The sequence below is a fragment of the Hyaena hyaena genome, unplaced genomic scaffold (genome assembly GCF_003009895.1).
Source record: "Hyaena hyaena isolate Hyena2069 unplaced genomic scaffold, ASM300989v1 scaffold_592, whole genome shotgun sequence".
Classification (NCBI taxonomy): domain Eukaryota; kingdom Metazoa; phylum Chordata; class Mammalia; order Carnivora; family Hyaenidae; genus Hyaena; species Hyaena hyaena.
Window position 1 is genome coordinate 107,501 of NW_024081223.1, and position 17,735 is coordinate 125,235.

The 17,735-nt window shown below is 36.9% G+C and overlaps 1 protein-coding gene across 7 annotated transcripts in view; it reads right to left on the reverse strand.

Moving 5' to 3' along the window:
- The window catches only part of RXFP1 (relaxin family peptide receptor 1), a 111,430-nt gene that overhangs the window by 19,959 nt on the left and 73,736 nt on the right, over positions 1–17,735 (reverse strand). For 6 of the 7 annotated variants that reach the window (XM_039256869.1, XM_039256870.1, XM_039256867.1 and 3 more), the window contains 4 exons: positions 13,198–13,269; positions 8,630–8,701; positions 8,472–8,543; positions 7,803–7,877 (listed from right to left, as the gene is read on the reverse strand). In XM_039256869.1, coding sequence (XP_039112800.1) covers positions 7,803–7,877; positions 8,472–8,543; positions 8,630–8,701; positions 13,198–13,269 — 291 coding nt within the window. The remainder of the gene's footprint in view (positions 1–7,802; positions 7,878–8,471; positions 8,544–8,629; positions 8,702–13,197; positions 13,270–17,735) is intronic. The other variant, XM_039256868.1, reaches the window with a different exon arrangement.

Consider the following 17,735-nt stretch of genomic DNA (forward strand, 5'->3'; position numbering starts at 1 on the left):
ATTATCATTACAGATATTTCACAAAGGAAAGATACCGAAACTGAAGAGTTTTGTAGATAGGATTTCTGTACTATACAGAATATTGAGTCTTAAATCTTGATTCTAGATCATCCTTCTGAAGAAAAATTCTACTATTCTGTTAAATTGGAAATTAAGCCCTTATAGTACTCTTTTTGTTAGTCATCCGCTTTGGTCTAAGCTTTTAGTCGCTCTCCATATATATTGTCAGTGACAGACTGTCCGTTTCTTTCCTCTTACTGTTGTTACCACGAACCTGCCACCAGATGGTGATGCTCTCTTAAGTCTCACACAGTATTCTCACGGTGAGTTGGTAACACTTTCCTTGTTAGCTACTATTGTAACTTTCCTTTTCCTATTAAGTGAACAAAAGCATTTAAGCTAGTATTAATTTATAATTGGTCAAAATAAGTAAGAGATACACATCAAGGCATAAATTAGGGACTTTTGATTAAACTGTTAGTTTAGTTTAATTTTGAGTTTGGATTTTAACCTTTATTTGGGGATTTGTTTTGGCTTTCTTCCTGCAATTAGTGGTTTTTGTCCTTGATACACAGGGATCTGGTTTGAGGCATACAAACCTGCTTCTTGTTCCTTAGCTCCAGGCTCTAAGGGAGCTGACAAGGAGTATTTTTATTACTTCATGTCTAGATCACTTTTCCAACTTATGAGCCTCTGTATTTAACCATTTAATTTTTTCCCTTCATACATGGTCATTAAATTTGGCTAATCTGGTCATTGGCTGAAAGTGAAAATTATGGTTCTTTGATCTGAAGAACAACAATAACAAAGCCCCAAAGCATCAGTAATCTTGCCTGTTACTTCTCAACCTCCTCTCTTATCACCTAGTGGCATTCTAAACATGCAAATCTCGTAAACCTCTACTTCCTCCCCTACCTTTGAAATGTTTCAGGCTCCTGTTTCATGGAAAAAACTGAGGTGATGAAACAGGGAGAAGCCCTTGACCTTCTGCCCAACATCTACAAACTTACCTGTATATGCACCTGGTCTCCTTCTAGTCTCAAGAGGAAGAGATACTCTTCTCTTGCTTTAGGCTAATCCCTCCATCTGTTTTCTTGAATTTGGCTTATGTATGTGTATGTCCTAAAATATATGGTCAGTTTTGGTGATGTTCTTTGGACATTCTTTGCTTTCAGGTTTATTTCCATTAGAATTAGGTGCAGGTACATAAAACAGACACCCAACTATAACAGCATAAATACACAACTACAGTTAAGCAGTCTAGGACTACTGTGGTAGTTTTACAAAGTTGTTAGAAACATCTTTCATATTCACTGTTTACATGCAGTTGTCTTATGGTCCAGGATGATGCTAAAGATTGAGCCATCATATCCATGTTTTCTGGATAAGGAAAGAGAGGAAGGGGCTGCCTTTTTTTTTTTTTTTTCCCTTTTCTTTTTGTGGAGACTTCCCAGAAGTCCCCATGATACTTCTTCCACCTCATTAATTAAAGCTTAGTCATGTGGTTACATCAAGATGCAGGGAAGTCTGGGAATGTAGTAGTATAGCTGGACACACTGCTGTCCCAAATAGATCAGTTCTATTATTGATAAGGGACATTGCAGTTTGATATACATCAATTAGAGTTAGCTCATTAATTATGTTATTTAGTTCCTCATATCCCTTTTCATCATACTTGATCTTTCACGGATTAAAAGAGGTGGATTATTATCTCTTATTGCTTATATATGCCTATTATTCCCTTTGGTTACTATATGAATCTGTTTGCTGCACATATACTTATAATGTAATGCCTTTTATTGGAAATTGTGCACTGTAGCATTTAAATAAATGCAAATTGGCCAGACTTGTATTTATTTAGATAAAAAATATGATCCCTGCTTTTTTTATTTTGGTTTGCATCAACATGGAATACTTTAGACCAACCTTTTATTTTTGATCTTTTGTAATCACTTAGATTTAGTTGTATGTGGGTTTTTTTTTTTTTTTGTAAATAGCACTGAATTAGGTTTTGTTTTGTAAGCCAATTTGAAAATCTCTTTTCTTTTCAAGAGGTAAGTTAAGCGCAGTTAAGTTTATTGCCATGACTAATATATCTGACTTTAGTCTTCAATTTAAAAAGCTTACTATATGGTGGGGCACCTGGATGGCTCAGTCAGTTAAGCATCTGACTCTCGATTTTGGCTCAGGTCATGATCTCATGAGTTCATGAGATCGAGCACTGTGGTGGGCTCTGAGCTGACAGTGTCAAGGCTGCTTGGGATTTCTTTCCTCCTCTCTCTCTGCCCCTCCCTCAGTTGCATGTGCACGTGCACTTTGTCTCTCAAAAATAAACATTAAAAAAATTAAAAAATATTTCTATATGGTTTTATAGGTTAAAAAACTTCCAACAGATAAAAACTTTTAATATTTAGAAAGGTTTGTATATTCTATTGGTTATATTTATAATTATAACTGTGCCCAATACACTGTCTTCCTTTTTTTTTTTTAATTTTCTTTTTATTTTAGAGAAAGAGTGCACAAGGAGGAAAGGGATCTGGGAGTTAAGGGCTCCACGTTGAGTGTGGAACCCCATGTGGGGCTCAATCCCATGACCCTGGGATCATGACTGGAGCCGAAATCAAGAGTCAGACGCTTAACCAAATGAGTCACCCAGGTGCCCTCTTTTTTTTTTTTTTAATGTATGTTTATTTTTGAGAAAGAGAGAGGGAGTGAACCTAAATAGGGTAGGGGCAGAGAGAGAAGAAATGAGAGGATCTGAAGCAGACTCTGTGTTGACATCAGAGAGCCGGATGCGGGGCTCGAATTCACAAACCATGAGATCATGACCTGAGTCTGAGTCGGAAGCTTAATGGACTGAGTCACCCAGGTGCCCCCATATGTTGTCTTTCTTAGAAGTTAACAATACTTGTTAATTTCCTATACCCAGAAGTGATAAATTTAATATATATTGTTTTCCTTTCTGTTCCTCCTCTTCTCTCCCACCATATAATTTTGATCAGTTATATGCCTTTTATTAATATTTATCTTAGGACTCTTTCACCTTAGGAATATCACATATCTACATTTTAGTGGATTTGTTGGTTTTAACTGATGTCTTGTGACTCCTAGTTATTTTTCTTTATATTTCTGTGGTTATCATTTTATTCATTTTGAAACTGTTTACTCATTTAAGATTATTATTATATCTTCTTGCTGAATTGACCACTTTATCATTGACCTCATTTATCAAAGAGGTATATCATAAAGTGATATTATCCCTGATTATAGTCCCTGTTCTAAAGTCTATTTTTTTTTAGTACTATTTTATAGATGATAAAGTTCCTTCTCATCAGTAGAAAGGGAGCAATGTTGTTTTGTGGCTTTCTATATCCTAAGCATAATATTGTTGGAATAGAATTGTAATACATGTCTCTTCGATGACTTTTTCTTTATAATTTGTATTGTGTTCTTGAAATTGAGTTGTGTTGAGTGAAGTAGGGCTAGCCCGTTCATTTTAAATGCTGTATCACATTTTATTTTTTCTGTCTGTGTCCACATCTTCCAGTATCTTGCTCCATAATATATCCTCATCGTTTTCTATATTTTCAAATTCTTCATATTAGCTTCTCTTGCCTATAAATAAACTTGCTTTGTCTCATATCAGAATAAGTTTAATTTACCCTCTTGATCAAAGTTCAGTTTACCTTTGGCTATTGCCTCATGTGCTTATTTACTTCTTATATTTCTAACTTGTTGAATTTCTCAACTTCTGTTGTGGTGTGTACAGTTTTTACTTTTTGCTTTGAAAGAACTCTAATGAAGGCCTTCCTCTATTGTCTGTCACATACCTTGCAAGCATATTATCCTGGGCTGTCAATATGTCTTTTATTTTATGTGTATTTTTCTACTAAATCAGTTAAATTTTTTTTAACCAACACATCTATCAGATTTTTTAGTTTATACTTTGCTAAATAAAAGTTCATGTGCAAGGTAAAGGCATTTTATTTATTTATTTATTTATTTATTTATTTATTTATTTAAATCCAAGTTAGTTAACATATAGTGTAATTATAATTTCAGGAATAGAATTTAGTAATTCATCACTTACATATAACACCCAGTGCTCATTTCAATGAGTGTCCTCCTCCTTAATGCCCCTCCTCCCTTTAGCTCTTACCCCAACCCAACACCCCACCAGCAACTCTCAATTTGTTCTTTGTATTTTAAGAGTCTCTTGTGGTTTGTTTCCCTCTCTGTTTTTATCTTAGTTTTGCTTCCCTTCCCTTATGTTCATCTATTTTGTACCTTAAATTCCACATATGAGTGAAATCATATATTTGTCTTTCTCTGACTGACTCATTTCGCTTAGCATAATACATTCTAGTTCCATTCACGTTGTTGCAAATGGCAAGATTTCATTCTTGATAGCTAAGTAATATTCCATTGTATATATACCACTTCTTCATACATTTGGGCTCTATGCTTTAGCTATTGTCCATAGCGCTGCTATAAACATTGAGGTGCGTGTGCCACTTCGAATCAGCACTCCAGTATCCTTTGAATAAATACCTAGTAGTACAATTGTTGGGTTGTAGGGTAGTTCTATTTTTAACTTTTTGAGGAAGCTTCATTCTATTTTCCAGAGTGGCTGCACCAGTTTGTAGTCCCACCAGCAGTGCAAAAGAGATCCTTTCTCCACATCCTCACCAACATCTGTTGTTGCCTGGGTTGTTAATGTTAGCCATTCTGACAGGTGTGAGGTGGTATCTCATTGTTGTTTTCATTTCTATTTCCCTGATGATGACTGATGTTGAGCATTTTTTCATGTATCTGTTAGCCATCTGGATGTCTTCTTTGGAGAAGTGTCTATTCATGTTTTTTGCCTGTTTCTTCAGTGGATTGTTTTTTGGGTGTTGAGTTTGATAAGTTCTTTCTAGATTTTGAATACTAACCCTTTATCTGATATGTCATTTGAAAATATCTTCTCCCATTCAGTCAATTGCCTTTTAGTTTTGCTGATTGTTTCCTTTACTGTATGGAAGATTTGTATTTTGATGAGGTCCCAATAGTTCACTTTTGCTTTTGTTTCCCTTGCCTCTGGAAACATGTCAAGTAAGAAGTTGCTGTGGCTAAGGTCAAAGAGGTTGTTGCCTGCTTTCTCCTCGAGGATTTTGATGGCTTCCTGTCTTACATTTAAGCCTTTCATCTGTTTTGAGTTTATTTTTGTGTATAGTGTAAGAAAGTGATCCAGATTGATTCTTTTGCATGACTCTGTCCAGTTTTCCCAACACCATTTGCTGAAGAGACTGTCTTTTTTCCATTGGGTATTCTTTCCTGCTTTGTCAAAGATGAGTTGGCCATACATTTGTGGGTCCATATTTGGGTTCTCTATTCTGTTCCGTTGATCTTTGTGTCTGTTTTTGTGCCAGTACCACACTGTCTTGATAATTACAGTTTTGTAATACAGCTTGAAGTCTGGAATTGTGATACCTCCAGATGTGTTTTTCTTTTTCAGAATTCCTTTAGCCAAAGGAATTCGGGGTCTTTTCTGGTTCCATACAAATTTTAGGATTGTTTGTTCTAGCTCTGTGAAAAATGCTGGTGGTATTTTGATAAAGATTGCATTGAATATGTAGATTGCTTTGGGTAGTATAGTCATTTTAACAATATTTGTTCTTCCAATCCATGGGCATGGAATGTTTTTCCATTTTTTTGTGTGTGTCTTCTTCCATTTCTTTCATAAGCTTTCTATAGTTTTCAGTATATAGATTTTTCACCTCTTTGGTTAGGTTTATTCCTAGGTATTTTATGGATTTTGGCACATTGTAAATGGAATCAATTCCTTGATTTCTCTTTCTGCTGCTCCATTATTGGCATATAGAAATGCAGCTGGTTTCTGTACATTGATTTTGTATCCTGCGGCTTTGCTGAATTCATGGATCAGTTCTAGCAGATTTTTTTGTGGTGTCTTTTCAGTTTTCCACATAGAGTATCATGTCATCTGCAAAGAGTGAAGGTTTGACTTCCTCCTTTCCAATTTGGATGCCTTTTATTTCTTTATGTTGTCTGATTGCTGAGGCTAGGACTTCCAACACTGTGTTGAATAACAGTGGTGAGGGTGGACATCCTTGTCATGTTCCGGACCTAAGAGGGAAAGCTCTCACTTTCTCCCCATTGAGGATAATATTAGCTATGGGTCTTTTGTATGTGGTCTTTATGATGTTGAAGTATGATCCTTCTATCCCTACTTTCTCGAGGGTTTTTATTAAGAAAGGATGCTGTATTTTGTCGAATGCTTTTTCAGCATGTATTGAGAGGATCATGTGGTTCTTATCTTTTCTTTTTTAATGTGATGTATCACATTGACTGATTTGTGGATGTTGAACTAGACCTGCATCCCATTAATAAATCCCACTTGATTGTGGTGAAAAATTCTTTTAATGTATTGTCGGATCTGGTTTGCTAATATCTTGTTGAACATTTTTGCATTCATGTTCATCAGGGAAGTTGCTCTGTAGTTCTCCTTTTTAGTGGGGTTCTTGGTTTTGGAATCAAGGTAATGCTGACCTTGTAGAATGAGTTTGGAAGTTTTCCTTCCATTTCTATTTTTTGGAACAATTTCAAAAGAATAGGTGTTAACTCTTCTTTAAGTGTTTGGTAGACTTCCCTTGGAAAACCATCCAGCTCTGGACTCTTGTTTGTTGGGAGATTTTTGATTACTGATTCAATTTTTTAATTGGTTATGGCACTGTGATTAGTTTTTAAAAGAAATGAATACTTAAAAAGCAAAATTATTATTACCGGCATTAAAATTGGGATAATTTTATTAATATGTAAATATTAATCAATTTTGCGATTACTCAGCACATAATAACTGTTAATGTGTTCGTTTGAAACAAAATTTAATTACGACAAAGGATATTGAACTTAATTTGGCCTTTTCTTGAATACTTTAGCTTGTCATCAATGGGGGTACTGTGCTGTCATACCAAGATGTCCTCTGGACTTGGTTGGTAATGACTCTGGGGATGTTTGTCTTCCCCTAAAGGGTTCCAAACTAGTGTATTTTGAATTATTATGGCTGCTGTTTATAGCACTTCCCAGTCCTGCTTCATTATCAGGTTGATAGTTATCACCTCTCACTGATGTTTTGAACTTCATCTTTCCCCTCTACTTTTAATCTGCCACTTCTAATCTGCTGTAAGCTTAAAAACCGAGCAGCAAACAAAACTTCTGAGAATTTCCCCACAAAATGAGAGACAGAGGAGGTTTTCATATAATACCATATATGCGGTTTACTGACTGAACTTTTAAACAGTTATTTTGGTCACTTATCTCTTCATTATTACTGTATTTTAAATAGGCAAATTTACTGGTTCTTAATAGAATGATACTAATCATAAGCAAAGCTGCTGTGTAAAAAATTTTATGGAACACATTCTGTTGTGATTAGACTCAAATATAAATTCTAAATATGTTCTCATTTTGAGACTGAAGTGACCTAGTCTTTCCATAGCAAATTAATAGGTGAAAACAGATCAACAGAGGGAAGGAGGAGACGTTCTACAGCTACTGTGACATCCCTTCTGTCTTTCTTCTTCCTGCCTCCCAATTTTTTTTTAAAGATGTTTTATGTTGGTGAGAATCTAGAGGAGTTAGTTTAGACAATGGGGCTGTTCAGTAACAAAATCATGCTGAAGTAATCTGAGGAAATATGATATGACATGAACAACCTATCACTTTTAAAAACCTAATATCCAAAATGAACCAGACAAAACCAAAGTTAGCTGACTTCTCTGAGGAAAAGTACAGCAACTTACAGCCAGTGCAGTTTTGGCATGTGCTGGCAGAGAGGTTTATCTGGCAAATGGGTGAGGACGTTATTCATCAGTGCTCTGAAAAAGAAAAGAAAGAGAAGTCACCTTTTTCTGGTTCTTTCTTCATCTTAAGTCAAATATGGTATTATCATTATTCTTCATGAAACCATGAAAATCTATTAAGTTAGTTGTCTTCTTTTTTTTTTCTGTAAGTCTTGTTATATTTGAGTGCTTGTTAGTAATAAAATTCAACAAATGATAGTTGTCCCCTGGAGGAAGCAGCAATGTTAGTAACTGAAAAAAAGCCTGCACCCTTCAAAGGTGGGTGTGAGAAGGAGGTGATTTAAAATTAATGTTATTATTATTATTGTCTTTTTTTTGACTAAGATTAATATAGGGCAATAATGGTGTGCTTGAGAATACTTCAATAAAATATAGGAGTGAGGCTGTATTTAGTTTTAATGGGCTGATGTCTTAGAGGACAGAGATCTTATAAAATTGTTAAAACTATGAAATAGCCTCATAAGATATGATTAAGAGAGGATTTTTAGCCAGAAAGGCCTTTTTGGGTCTTTAACGATTCCACATTTAATGCTGTTTAACTTAAAGCAGTGACTTCTATTCATGTCTTTTTCTTCAATTGAAATAGTTGTTTTAATTTTTAGTACTTACAAGAGGATAAGAGAATTTAGTCCATAAAATGTTAGTGGGGAAATTCGACTGAGGTGATTATCTTCAATTATCCTGCCAGCCAGAAGAAAAAATGGATTCATTTATATATTTAGAATATAAAAACTAATACTATAAAATGACACATAAATTAAACATACAGCCATTCTAGTCTGTGGAGGTCTTCAAAAACACCCGGCTTCAAGAAAGTTATTCTGTTATGACTGAGATACCTGAAAGAAGAGAAATGACTACAATAAATGTGTTATCTTCTTCTTTTCCTTTTTTTAAAATTTCATTTTTAGGTAATCTCTATACCCAACGTGAGATTCACACCGACAACCCTGAGATCAAGGGCTGCATGCTCTACTGCCTGAGGCAGCCTGGTGCCCCAAACGTGTTACCTTCTTGATATCTTACAGTAAGGAAAGGAAAAACAATAATCATCTATCTTAGATTTTCTTGTATACTATTCTCATCGGATCTTAGCCCTTCTTTTGGGTCTCTAAAAGTTCTTTATCACTTACCTTTTCATGTCTAGGTTTTAATTACCCCACAATCAATCAATCAATCAATCAATCACTCCATTCATTTATGCCTTTATGCAGCAACTTTTTGGGGCACCTATACTCAATGGTAGTGTGCTAGGCATATCATCTCTTTCTTTGAGGGGCTTTGAGTCTAGAGGGAAGACAGAGTATAAACAGGTTATTACAGCAACATGGGGAAAAGAGAAGCGTATAATGTAGGGTTGCTCGGACATTGCAGGGGAGAAGGCATCTGCCTTTGTTAGGGGCGGGGACTGCAATGCTTGGAGTCAGGAGACAGAAGGCTTTACCAGAGGGCGCGATGAGATGGACAGAGGTTTGGATGAAGATGTCATTCACAAAGCAAAGAAGGGGTAGGAGTTAATGTAGGCAGAGGAGATGGCTTATCCAGAGGCAAGAGAGAGAAGAGAGGAACAAGGTAAGGGATAACCAGGTATTTCAGTGCGGCCTCACCATGAAGGCACTGTGAAGAGGGACAGGATGAACCTGGGAGGGAGGCAAAGCCTGTTCTGGAAAGAAAGGACATTGCACCATTGCATGCTTGCTAAGGAGTTTGACCCCTACTTCTCTTTATTTCTTACTGTCCTGCAGATTGAACCAACTCTGTTCTGTTGATCTCATCTTCTTGCCATATTTCTTTCTTTTTTCTTTTTAATGCATGTATTTATCTTTGAGAGAGAGAAAGAGAGAGAGAGAGAGAGAGAGAGAGAGAGAGAACTACTGAGGGAGGGGCAGAGAGAGAGGGAGACACAGAGTCTGAAGCAGGTGCCAGACTCTGAGCTGTCAGCGCAGAGCCCAGTGCAGGGCTCGAATTCATGAACCGTGAGTTCATGACCTGAGCTGAAGCCGGAGGCATAACCAACTGAGCCACCCAGGTGCCCCTTACCATGTTTATTTCTACCTCCTTGTCTTTAGAACAGCAGTTCACTGCTCTGACTCTGCTGTCAGTTCAATTCCTAACTTTGCTACTTAGTAATAGTGTGACTTTAAGCAGTTAACTCCTGAAAGCCTCAGGTTACCCAGCTCTAAAATGGAGGTAATCTTAGTACCTACTTTACTGGGTTGCTATAACATGTCCTAAGCATTCAGTACATATTATTTATGACAATAATGCCTCTATTCATGCCTCCCATTCTTATTTCTGTTCTCTTTTTCCTCTCTGCCTATGATTCATATGCAAGTTTTACTTCAGATTTCACTTCCACAGGTACATGGGCCACGCTGACGTTGCTCTTTTCTCTACTCTTATAAGTTGACAGCTTATAAGATTTCTCCCGCTGGTAGCCTCCCTGACACCACTGTGTTTGACTTTTGCTTAGAGGTAGCAAGAGATGATACTCCTTATTAGAGCCACTTCCCTCCCTCCCTTGTAGACATGGGATCTCAGCTGGGCACCGGAAGGGTAAAGAATAGCTACCACACTTCCCTATGAGCCCCTCCTTTTCAAAGTCAATAGCAACCCCTCAGGTAAAAGCATTTGATCCATGCCTGCACCCATACTCCTGTTTATCCCAGTCCTCTTCATTTTCCCCAGCCATGCTTCACTACTACAAACCCCAAATGGCCACTCATTTCAATGAATATTAATAGGAGTTTTGGTCTGAATAACACAGGTTTAGGATTTAATCGTTCTTGAATCATTCTCTAATTGTTGTGTGTATATGGGTATGGTTTCCCACCCTAGATCATAAGCCTCTGGAGAGCAAGAGGCATACCTTGCCCCAGTAAGATCATATCCTTTCACCTGAAATATTAAGATGTAAGTTGCTGGAAGTCAGCATGTCTGACTTATCTTTCTGTGCCACCTCCCCATGGTGGCTTGCTGAAAATTTGCACACTGTAAGGGATAATGAATATTTATAGATGAATGAAAAGGAGGAATCTAATGATTACCTATGAAAACCTAGAAGTATGTGACATCTTTAACATCCAAACAATATTCCAGTGCTATGAATAACAATGGGAAGAGATGGAGGACTCTTTAAAATCTGTGGTACAATCCTTCACATCTGTTGAACACTAAACCAGGTCTGTACTATCTTTCTTTCTTTCTTTCTTTTTTAAATGTTTTTTTATTTATTTCTAGGAGAGAGAGAGAGAGACAGCGTGAGCAGGGGAGGGTCAGAGAGAGAGGGAGTCACAGACTGAAACAGGCTCCAGGCTCTGAGCTGGCAGTCAGCACAGAGCCCGACACGGGGCTCAAACCCACGAACCGCGAGATCATGACCTAAGCGAAAGTCGGACGCTTAACCGACTAAGCCACCCAGGCTCCCCAAGTCTGTACTATCTTTCACATCCATTGAACATTAGACCAAGCAGATACTGTTTAGTAAGTTTCGAACAGATTCATGTGGGGTTGGAGAGAAAGATAGTCAGGAGTCTGATGGGAATGAATCCAGTATTGACTTCGGGTGATTTGCCAAGACACAAAAGAGCAGAGATGGGATAGAAGGGAAGAAGACTTGGCAAAAGCAGTTACTGTTAATACTTTGGGTTTCCAGGGCCCTTCTTCCATTTTGCTAGTAAAATCATTTGACAGCTATCTCTCAGTCCTAAACCCTGATACCACAACCTAGGAATCTGACAGGAATGAGTTTCTTAGATTAGGATTAAACAAAGTGGTGTAAAATAGAAAGCAAGGGGACAGAAATAGAAATACAGGGAGCTGTTGATTTATGTGCCTTTTGGTTGGTTATATTTCCATGCAATTATTTCCTATAGGAGGTTAGGTTCAGCAGCTAAAATGGGCCTATTTTATTGATTTATATATTTACTTAATATTTTAAATTTCTTAGAGAGTGCATGAGCGGGGGATAACAGGGAGAGAGAATCCCAAGCAGGCTCCACTCAGTGTGAAGCCCGATGTGGGGCTTGAGCCCATTACTCTGGGATCATGACCTGAACTGAAATCAAGAGTCGGACACTCAAATGACTGAGTCACCCAGGTGCCCCAAGAAAACTAATTTTTAAAAAGCTTTGCTTTTAATGACAATGAAATACGACTTCACATCCATTTGGATGGCTGTTTGAAAAAGACAAACAAATTCTCAAACAACAAAACCCCAGAACATAAGAAGTACTGGTGAAGATGTGAAGGAACGAGGCCCCTTGTATGTTGGTGGGAACATGGCGCAGATGCTGTGGAAAACAGTATGGTGATTCCTCTGAAAGTCAAACCTAGAATTGCCATATGACTCAGCAATTCCCCTTCTGGATATACACCCCAAAGAATTGAAGGCAACGACTCAAACAGATATTTATATATGAATGTTCACAGCAGTGTTATTCATAGTAGCCAAAAGATGAAAACAACGGAAAATGTCCATTGATGGATGTGGATGGATAAACAAATGGATGAACCTTGAAGGCGTTATGCTAAATGAAATAAGCCTGACACAAAAGGACAAATATTGTATGATTCCACCTAGAATAGTTATATTTATGGGTACAGAAAGTAGGATGGTGGTTCATAGGTTGAGGGAGGAGGAGTTACTGTTTGGTGGGTACAGAGTTTCAACTTGGGAAGATGAAATGTTCTGGAGATGGCTGGTGGTGATGTTTGCACAATAGTGTGAATGTACTAACTGCCACAGAACTGCACAGTTAAAAATGGTTAAAATGATTAATTTTACGTTATGTATATTTAATCACAATTTAAAAAAAGCTTTACTCTTTTACCCTCACAGTGCTGTATGTATTCATAAAAGCAGCAGTAGTGGAAAAAGAATTACTAGAGAAGTCTGGGTTTTTTTCCTTCAAAGATTCTAATTCCCATCAGGCTTTCTTATTTTGAATAGGTCCTAATGGCCATCATTCCTGTCACCATGGCCAGTATATACTGAGTTCTTATTATGCGCCAAATGTAACATGCCTAATTCTTCCTCATTTGTTTTCCTCATTTGTTTCTTACAACAATCCTGAGGAAGGTACTATTATAATTTGTATTTTATACTAGAGGGAATCAATGCCTAGAAAGGAAAATAAATTGCTCAAGTTTACAGATCAAGGGAGTGGTGAAGTCAGGACTTAAGTGGAAGCCTGTTCAAGTCAAATCCCATGCCCTTGGCCATAAGGCCATGCTGCCCCTTCAACTCTTGTGGGAGAAGGGCTACCATGGAGTGCGGCGGGTCAGCCTGACAGATCACAGTGGAATGGGCAAACTAATTGGCGCTGGTACTTACAGTTTAGTAAGACTGTATAGTCCTCTGAAAGCATAGATGGATATGGATCTAATATTATTGTTTTGCAGGCACCTGTGAACATAATTATAAAAAAAACATAATGAAACAGAATTTCAGTTTTGCAAGGTGTAAAGAGCTCTTTGGATGGGTGGTGGTGAGGGTGACACAACAGTATAAATGTGCTTAATGGCTCTAAATGTAATTGGTTAAGATGGTACACTTTACAGCATTTGTATTTTACCACAGTAGACTATTTTTTTAATTTAAAAAGGTAAACATAACAAAATAGTGAAACTAGATATGTTATTTTGTTTGCTATGAAATTCATGTATGATTAGGCTAGTTTTTATTTAGAAATTCTAGTTATAAAGATGAACATGTAATAGTTAAAATTTAATATTTGAATTTTCTTCTTTTTCTTTTTTTCAATTTTTAAAAAAAAATTGTTTAATGTTTATTTATATTTGAGAGACAGAGCAGTAGAGAAAGAAAGGGAGACACAGAATCCAAAGCAGACTCCAGACTCTGAGCTGTCAGCTCAGAGCCCGATGTGGGGCTTGAACCCACGAACTGTGAGATCATGACCTGAGCTGAAGTCGGATGCTTAACCAACTTAGCCACCCAGGTGCACCTTTTTTTCAAGTTTTTATTTAAATTCTAGTTAGTTAACATATAAGATAAAATTGGCTTCAAGTGTAGAATTCAGTGACTCATCACTTGCATATAACATTCAGTGCTCATCACAAAAACGCCCTCCTTAATACCCATCCCCCATTTAGCCTATCCCCCACCCATTTCCCTCAATCAACCCTCAGTTTGCTCTCTATTGTTAAAAGTCTTTTATAGAGTGTTTCCCTCTCTGTTTTTTCCCTTTCCTTGTGTTCATCTGTTCTGTTTCTTAAATTCCACATATGAGTGAAATAATACAGTATTTGACTGACTTATTTCACTTAGCATAATACACTCTAGTTCCATCCATGTCATTGTAAATGACAAGATTTCATTCTTTTAGATGGCTGTGTAATATTGCATTTTATGGATATAACACATCTTTATCCATTCATTATCGATGGACATTGGGCTCTTTCTATAATTTGGCAATTATTGATAGTGCTGCTATAAATATTGCTGTGCATGTGTTCAAATCTGTATTTTTGTATCCTTTGGGCAAATACCTAGTAGTGCAATTGCTGGGTCATAAGGAAGTTCTATTTTTAGCTTTTTGAGGAACGTCCATACTGTTTTCCAGTGTGGCTGCACCAGTTTGCATTCCCATCCACAGTATAATAGGGTTGGTTCCTCTTTCTCTACATCCTCACCAACATCTGTTGTTTCCTGTGTTTTAAAAAAATTTTTTTAATGTTTTATTTATTTCTGAGAGAGAGAGAGAGACAGTGTGAACAGGGGAGGGTCAGAGAGAAGGAGATACAGAATCTGAAGCAGGCTCCAGGCTCTGAGCTAGCTGTCAGCACAGAGCCCAACGTAGGACACCACACGAACCATGAGATCATGACCTCAGCCGAAGTCAGACGCTTAACTGACTGAGCCACCCAGGCACCCCTCCTGTGTTGTTAATTTTAGCCGTTTTGACAGGTGTGAGGTGGTATTTCATCATGGTTTTCATTTCTATTTCCCTGGTGATGAGTGATGTTGAACATCTTTTCATGTGTCTGCTAGCCATCTGGATGTCTTCTTTTGACAAGTGTCTATTCATGGCTTCTGCTCATTTATTAATTGGATTATTTTTTTCCGGGTGTTGAGTTTGAAAAGTTCTTTATATATTTTGGATACTAGCCTAATATCAGTTATGTCATTTGTAAATAACTTTTCCCATTCTGTAGACTGCCTTTTATGTTGTTGACTGTTTCCTTCTCTGTGCAGAGAAGTCCCAATAGTTTATTTTTGCTTTTGTTTCCCTTGCCTCTGGAGACATGTCTAGTAAGAAGTTGCTACAGCCAAGGTCAAGGATGTTGCTGCCTGTGTTCTCTAGGATTTTGATGGTTTCCTGGCTCACATTTAGGTCCGTTTGGAATTTGTTTTTGTATATGGTGTAAGAAGGTGATCCAGTTTCATTCTTCTACATGTCACCATCCATTTTTCCCAAAACTGTTTGTTGAAGAGATTGTCTTTTTTTCATTGGATATTCTTTTCTGCTTTGTCAAAAATTAGTTGACCATATAGTTGTGGGCCCATTTTTGAGATTTCTATTCTGTTCCATTGATCATTGATGTGTCTATGTTTGTGTCAGTAGCATGCTGTCTTGATAACTACAGCTTTATAACATAGCCTGAAGTTCAGAATGGGGATGTCTTCAACTTTGCTTTTCTTTCTCAGAATTGCTTGGAATCTTTTGTGATTCCATACAAATTCTAGTGTTGTTTGTTCTAGCTCTGTGAAAAATGCTGGTGGTATAGGGATTGCATTAAAACTGTAGATTACTAGGCAAACCATGAGAGACTCTTGAATGCTGACAAAAACTGAGGACTGATGGATGTGGGGGGGAGGGGGCGATGGGCATGGAGGAAGGCACTTTGGGGATGAGCACTGAGTGTTATGTAGAAACTAATTTGACAATAAACTATTTGTAAAAAAAAAAAAAAAAAACAAACACAAAACTGTAGATTACTTTGGATAGTACAGACAATTTAATAATGTTCTTCCAATCCATAAGCATGAAATGTTTTTTTCATTTCTTTGTGCCCTCTTCAGTTTCTTTCATAAGTGTCTATAGTTTTTAGGGTAAAGATCTTTTACCTCTTTAGTTAGGTTTATTCCTGGGTATCTTATGGTTTTGGGTGCAATTGTAAACCAGATAGGTTCCTTGATTTCTCTTTCTACTGCTTCATTATTGGTGTATAGAAATGCAACTGATGTATCAACATTGATTTTATATCCTGTGACATTGCTGAATTCATATATTAGTTCTAGTGATATTTTGGTGGAATCTTTCAGGTTTTCTACATAGAGTAGCATGTTGTCCGTGACGAGTTTAAAGCTTCATGTCTTCCTTGAAGATTGGATGCCTAGTTTTTCATTTTGTTGTCTGATTGGTGAGGTGAGGACTTCCAGCACTATGTTGAACAACAGTGGTGAGAGTGGACATCCCTGTCGTGTTCCTGATCTCAGGGGGAAAGCTCTCAGTTTTTCCCCGTTGAGGATGATGTTAGCTGTGGGTCTTTTGTATATGGCCTTTATGATGTTGATGTATGTTCCTTCTATCCTTATTTTCTTGAGGGTTTTTATCAAGAAAGGATATTTATATTGTCAAATGCCTTTTTGGCATCTTTTGAGAAGATCATATGATTTTAATCCTTTCTTTTATTAATGTGGCATACCACATTGATTGATTTGCATTTATGGAACCAAGCCTGCTTCCCAGGAATAAATCCCACTTGATAGTGGTGAATAATTCTTTTAATGCACTGTTGAACTCAATTTACTAGTTTTTGTTGAGAATTTTTGCATCCATATTCATCAGGGATATTGACCTGTAATTCTCCTTTTCAGTGGGATCTTTGTCTAGTTTGGGAATCCAGGTAATGCTGGCTTTGTAAATGAGTTTGGAAGTTTCCCTTCCACTTTTATTTTTTGGAATAATTTGAGAAGAGTAAGTGTTAACTATTCTTTAAAAATCTGGTAGAATTCCCCTGGAAAACCATCTGGCCCTGGACTTAGTTTGTAGGAAGATTTTGATTATTGATTCAATTTCTTTGCTGGTTATGGGACCCTTCAAATTTTCTATTTCTTCCAATTTCAGTTTTGGTAGTTTGTATGTTTCTAGTAATTTGTCCATTTCTTTCAGACTGCCCAGTTTGTTGGCATATAATTTTCATAATATTTTCTTATGGTTGTTTGTATTTCTGTGGTGTTGGTTGTGATCTCTCCTCTTTCATTCATGGTGTTATTCGTTTGGGTCTTTTCTCTCTTCTTTTTGATAAGTCTGGCTACAGGTTTGCCAATTTTCTTAATTCTTTCAAAGAACCAGCTCTTAGTTTTGTTAATCTGTTCTATAAGTTTTTGTTTCTATATTGTTTGTTTCTGCACTAATCTTTATTATTTCCCCTCTTTTGCTGGCTTTAGGCTTTAGTTGCTGTTCCTTTTCTAGATTCTTTAGGTGTGGGGTTAGGTTGTGTATTTGAGACTTTTCTTGTTTCTTAAGGTAGGCATGTGTTAGTATATACTTGCCTCTTAGGACCACCTTTGCTTCATCCAAAAGGTTTTGGACTGTCTTGTTTTCATTTTCATTTGCCCTATATCTATTTTTTTATATCTTCTTTAATTTCCTGGTTGACCTATTCGTTCTTTCATAGAATGTTCATTAACCTCCATGTATTTGTGGTTTTTCAACATATTTTCTGTGGCTGACTTCAAGTTTCATAGTGTTAGAAAATTTGCATGGTATGATCTCAATCTTTTTGTACTTGTTGAGCCTGGTTTGTGACCCACTATGTGACCTATTCCAGTGAATGTTCAATGTGCACTTGAAAAGAATGTGTAATCTGTTACTTTAGGATGAAGTGTTCTGAATATATCTGTTA